Below are 6,530 nucleotides of genomic sequence, written 5' to 3'. Positions count from 1 at the left end.
TGGCCACACTACTATTGTGCTCTGGAGTCAGCTCCAAGTGGTTAATGAAGAAATCATTGGCCTTTGAGTATGAGACCCAAACTGTAGAAATCAATAAATTCTACAAATCAGGTCTTAATTATTTTTTCTGATGATTTAGATTTCAACAAAGTGATAAAAATAACAATGTTCAAAGTTTGTCATATAATTTTTATTTTCTTGAGAACCAGAACTTCAGCATTTCAAATGGTCATATTTGTTTTTAGGAATTTCTGAACAAGCAATGTCATTAACATCAAAATTGTATCTCCCAAGCAACTCATCCAAATTTCTCTCAAAGTAGCAAACTATTTAAAAATAATGTAGCTGTGATCTTCCTCTATCTAGGAAAATTACTATCTCGAATTTACATATTTACGTGTGTTTTTGTGAGGTGGAGGTATCTAGGTGGGGCACTGGATAGAGCACTTGTCTTGGAATCAGAAAGAGTCAACTTCATAAGATAAAACAGAATTTAAGTCATTTATTAGGCATGGGACCCTGGATTAGTCTTATTACCCTGTTTGCCACAGTTTATCATCTGTGAAATGAGCTGGAGAAGGAAATGCGAAATCACCCAAATAACTCTGTCAAGAAAACTCCATGGGGACACAAAGAGCCAAATACAACTGAACAAGAAGAAGACAACACACATATTATGCTTTCCACATAGCGAGCTTATAAGAAAAGGCATTTTTATTAAGGATTTTAAACATGAGGAAACTGATATTGCCTAGGGCTATACATGTGGAAAATATCTAATTCTCAATAAATCTAGGTCTCTATCAACTCCAAATAAACTACACATTCTACTACATAATTTTGCCTTAAACAAAATTGCATTACACTTTTCTGTGCATAAGTACAATAATTGGATTTGGGATTGAATCTTAGATTTGGAAAGGCACAAATTGAATCTTCTCTCTAAGTAAAAATTTGATCTAATTGAATTTGTCTTCCCCTCACAGCTTTCCTGAAAGCATTTTTGACATCTTTGTTCCTAAGACTATAAACTAGAGGATTCAACATAGGGATGATCATTGTGTAAAAAACTGACACTATTTTGTCCATGTCCATTGAATGGCTTGAGCTGGGTTGGAAATACATGAAGAAAATTGTCCCATAAAATATAGACACTGCTGTGAGATGGGAAGCAAAGGTCGAGAAAGCTTTCTGGCGGCCATCAGCAGAATGGATCTTCAGGATTGTAATGAAAATAAGCAAGTAAGAAGTAAAGATGACAAGAAATGGGAAAAAGCTGGTGAATGACCCTAAGATAAATAATACTGATTCAGTGGTATGAATATCAGAGCAGGAGAGAACTAGAAGAGAGGGAAGATCACAGAAAAAATGATGTATTATATTGGACCTACAAAAGGAAAGGCTAAATGTGTTTCCCATGACAATGGCAGAAGATAAAAAGCTACAGATGTAGGAACCACTGGCCAGAAGTGCACATAGAGTTGATGTCATGGTGGTGGTATAATGCAGGGGATTACATACAGCTACATGACGATCATATGCCATGGAAGCTAAGAGAAAGCTTTCAGTAGCAGCAAAAGCCCCAAAGAAAAACATTTGTGTAGCACACCCATTATAGGAGATGACCTTGTCCCCTGTAAGAAGACCAGCCATCACCTTGGGAGTAACAGCTGAAGCATAGCCAAAATCCACCAGAGACAGGTTACTGAGGAAAAAGTACATGGGGGTGTGGAGGGCATTATCCCAGGAGGTCAGAACTACTATGCCCAAGTTCCCTAATAGTGTGATGAGATAGATGAGGGTGAACATTATGAAGAGAGGAACCTGAAGCTCTGGATCATTTGTTATTCCTGTTAGGATGAATTCATTTACTTTAGATCTGTTCTCCATTTGTTATTTGAGAGTGATGTCATTCACCTACAACATAAGAATAACAATCAAAAAAATTTCAATTTGTTTTATGAATGTCTTAAAAGCATAAAAAAAAACAGAGGCCTATGTTAGATGAGGGCTTCACATAAGCAATTAAGAACACCTAGGTAGTTATCATAGGCATTACTCTTTGTATTCAATATTCATTCATCCACTTTCTCTTAAACACAGAAAGGTCTTCATTTCTTACTTTTTCTTACAATTGCTAAAAAAGATCACAATGCCCAAAGTGTTACTTTCCAATTCAGGAAAGGGAATTTTCCCATTGTTTGACAACAATCAGCATAAGGATGGAACTACTTACTGTGAGACATAGTTGGGGAGCTTGATCTTTCCTCAGGAATATACTTAACTCTGATGACGTGTGAAAAGAAGAATAAAGAAGAAGGAAAAATCAATTAAATGGAAAGCTAATGAACTGAGATATGGGGAGGGATGTTCCAGAAAAGTTTTCCAAGAATTTGTGGGTATTCTGCTTAGATCTGGAATCCTTATGGCTTTACAATTTCTGCAATGGACTGAAGAGACAGTTGCCAATGGACAATAGTTGCACACATGGGAATCATCTGTCAAAAAGTATACTAAGGGTTTCTCTTAATAATAACTGGATGATTTCTAAAATTGTTTCTTTTATACAGCCTGTCCCTTTTTAAATTCTTCAACATTGTCACTAGGGAAACAGAAGGAGGCCACAAGAAAGAAAGATAAATATTTTGTCCTTTCATTCACTCTGGATTTTTCCAGAGATATCATCACTTTGTAATTAGGTTCTTCCAGGTTTGAGCTATAATCTCACATACAGCAAATCTTTCTTTTTCCATTCCTTTCTATTTCAGTGCCTCTCTAATTTTGGATTATGCCTTTGGATTATTTCTTTTTTTTTCCCTGAATGAAGTTCATTTGTAAACTGATATTTGCATGTATTTGCATAGAGATTTTGGACTCCTGGTTGACCTCTACCTTATTAACATTCTGTTGGTCACCTAGTAGGAACTCGATGTGCTGATTTAGTGATTGGTCAGTGGTTGCCTTGCCTTTGAAGGCTCTATAAGGTAAGTTGGCCTTCAGGTCTCAGACAGCTATATAGTCGATTCCCAGTAACCACTTTAAGCCTTTTCAGCTCAGTAAGACCTGTGTCTCTTGTGCATAATTAAGTTTTCATTGTAGTTATAGGTAGGCTGCCGCATGCTACTTATAGCAATAAGTATCTTTAAAAATATTTTAAGTAAACAGAAATGTAGAATCTCAAGTCACGAGATCTGCCCAAACTTCCAACTTTTCTTATTGTGACTTTTGACCACAGACCTCACCTTTGTTCACTCATAAGGCAAAAAAGGATAAAGGTAAAGGTGCTACATGCTAGGACTCCTTTGAATTAAGGAGATAATTATGTAAAATTATTTGAAAACCTTAAAGCTCTCTAAAAGTGATGTCTACAGTAATTTTAATTGACACTACTGCTACTATGTGTTATCTATCGCAGATTCCTTAAGGTATTTTACTTCTAGAATTTCATAGACCTCAGTTTGCTCATTGATAAACGATGTTAGGCTAAACCATATCTATGATCCTTTGAATATCTGAAGTGATGATTCTCTGAAAATTAATCTATATTAGTTTTATATATTTTCATTAGTCTTCATAGTTACATACTGAATGAACATTTTTAAATGTGTTTAGCATGAGACCAATAGATAAGGACAAAGTAAATAAAACTTTATCTCTTAGATTAAAGAAGAGTAAGAAGAAATCTACTTTTATAACTATTGACAATGAAGGATTTACATTTACCATAAAAGGTATTATAATGATTAAAATTGTCAAATAACTTAAAGTCAAGATTTGTAATATTATTTCTCATACATGGCAAGTGTGCAAATTCCATAATGAATACTATTGAATCAAACAGGTACAGGCATATTCCATGAGAATCCTTTTCACTCCTATACTCTAGGTGAAATTCTCTTGAATTGCTATTTCTAGAGAAAGCCCTACTTGGTCACCAGGACTGACAAAATGATTTGATTCCTGCTCAGATTAATAGGCACTTATTTGGAAAATTTATTAGGAGTCTGAATATTTGAATTCCAATTTTGCATGGATATGCACTAATTTATTATGTGATTATATGGAAGTTAATTAATATTACTGCACTTCTCATTTAGAAATGGATAATATTTCTTAGGGGATAAAGATTACATAAGTGGTTGTGAGAGAGGAATTTGTCAAATTTGTTAAATCACACCACAGATTCATATTAATTGTATATATCTGGACAAGTCATTTAAGTCAATTAGTCACAATTTATTTATCTATAAAACGAGAAGGACATAATAATAATGGAATTCATCTCCAGCAGATGTTGAGAGAATTCGGTGAGAAAATTAAACTTTTTCTAAATGTTGTATAAATGTTTCTATTTTCATTCAGGGCAAGAACTCTATCTCACCTAAATTTTCTTATCAAAGGTCCGCAAAAGTTGTTTTGTTTTTTTTTAAATACAGTGCTATGCAGTCTGTTCTTAATAAAAATTATTAAATCAAATGTTTATCTGCACTGCTCAGTCTTCCATCCCACAAATGGACCCTTTGGTTACTGAATAATGACAAAATTGAAAAGTTGCAAGTAGTGGGTATTAACAAATAATACTAGTCCTACACGATTCCCTTTGAATCTTGACAGTCCTATGAAATATGTACCTCAAGTCTATTTGTACCTAGTTGGTGAGAAGAAAATGAAAATAAAACAACTTACCCATGGGCAAGTGTGTCACTTTTAGAAATATGTAAGCTTTTTGTAGATCTTCCTCTCCCCAGGTACATCAAGGTTTTCACTAGACCATTTTAGTGTCTACATAAACACAGCAATTGAGATTGGATACCCCAGAGCTTAACTGGCTTGATATGGGGAATGATGGCCAAGATTCCAAAAAGGAGAGCTAATAAAAAACTTTATATTCAAATTTGGCCATAAAGTCCAAAATCTAAAAAACAAACCCTATATTTGTATTGGAGAAGCTCTTCATTTATCATGGGGGCAAAGGATTCAAAAGTTCCTAGCAGCAGAGAAGTCACTGTTAGCCACTGATGTTTCAGTTACAGCAACAAAGTTAGCAAAGCCCATTCCTACACAAAACTTAATTCACCCTCAGTCAACAGGAAAGGAAACAAATAAATGGGTGAATGACTCAGGAAATTTAACTCATCAGTTTATTCCCCAACACTAAACCCTCTAGTAGAATATTTCAAGGTAACTAAAGTCATGGATGAGAAAGGAATATTTTGTAGACTTGGACGTCCTACAGCCCTTGGGAGATGGGGTTCCCTTGGAGATACCAGGTAGTTCTGCTGCCAACTCATGAACAAAACAAACCATTAAATATGGCTGTGACTATGGAAAAAGACCATTTTCTCATGAGTACTTTGTCATTTTAGCTTGTTATTTGTAAAGTGAGTTAGACAGGGGCCTGAATAAGGTCATGGACAAAAGCTGAATACTGGTCCTACTTCTGCTTTTGCCTTGCTGGGTGTCATTATCCAAGTCACTGAGAATCACCAGGTCTCATTTCTTCTTTCATGAAATGGAGTAATAATCTCAGACCTGAAAACAATGAAAATATTTTAGCGAAGATCAGATGTGGTACTGAATATGAATGATAAGTTGATTATTAGAAAGATCTGGGCAAAATGAGACAGTACAAAATAAATCACTGAACATGGTATTAGACGATTTGGATTGGAATGGACAGTGAATGAAAATTTAGGAAAGTAACTTACCTTGTTTTTCTCATTTGTAATATGCAACTAATCATATTTGCAAGGTTTAATTCTCATGTCTATTTTCAGGATAGTACTTTATAACTTTCAAATGATATTCTTATTATCCTGAATATAATATAAGAGCAGTAGTTTTTTTTTTTAATATTTATACAAAACTCTGATTTACCGAATTTCCCAAACTTCAACTTATTCTAACCTTCTCTGTTTCTTAGCTCTGCAGATATAGAACCTTAGGGTTCTACTTCAATGATAAATTAAGGGAATTCTTCAATAATCATTTGCCAAGATTTTAAGTAGACACTTTGACATGTTCCTTCTGTCTATTCTTAATGACAAGGTGCAAAAATTTAAATATAATAAATAGCACAGAGTGGCATGTTTACAATTTTTGGAATAGTTAGATTCAAGAAAGATTCAATAATGGCTCCTCATCAACTTGAAAGGTCGACTAATGTAAGCCTTTGCCTTCTAGTGTCTTCCTCATACTACAAAACTAACCTCTATTTGCTGTCTATATATTTTTTCTTCAATAAGATGTTTTCATATATTTTCATCTAATAAAATTTGATTCTTTATTGAGATTCAATGAATTCTTTTTGTATATATATATATATATATATATATATATATATATATATATGAATCTTGAGCATATACTAGGCTTTAATTAAATTAATGGCCTAAGAAATTATTCTGAAAATTAATTACGATCTTGATCACTCAGATGACAAAAATAAAGAGGCGACAATTATCATACTGAGTGATCTATTCAAGTCTGGAAAATATTTCATCAGAGCAGAATTGTCCATTAAATCTTAA

The 6,530-nt window shown here is 33.9% G+C and overlaps 1 protein-coding gene across 1 annotated transcript; it reads right to left on the bottom strand.

Annotated features, from left to right (window-relative positions):
- Positions 1 to 942: 942 nt before the first annotated feature.
- LOC141516691 (olfactory receptor 5B2-like) lies at positions 943 to 1,902 on the bottom strand. The gene has a single exon (XM_074227690.1). The coding sequence runs from the start codon at positions 1,888 to 1,890 to the stop codon at positions 943 to 945; it is 948 nt and encodes a 315-aa protein (XP_074083791.1). The 5' UTR covers positions 1,891 to 1,902.
- Positions 1,903 to 6,530: the final 4,628 nt, after the last annotated feature.

This window comes from Macrotis lagotis, chromosome 3 (assembly GCF_037893015.1).
Source record: "Macrotis lagotis isolate mMagLag1 chromosome 3, bilby.v1.9.chrom.fasta, whole genome shotgun sequence".
NCBI lineage: Eukaryota > Metazoa > Chordata > Mammalia > Peramelemorphia > Peramelidae > Macrotis > Macrotis lagotis.
The sequence above is the reverse complement of the archived record's forward strand: the minus strand, read 5'-3'. Positions and strand labels throughout refer to the sequence as shown.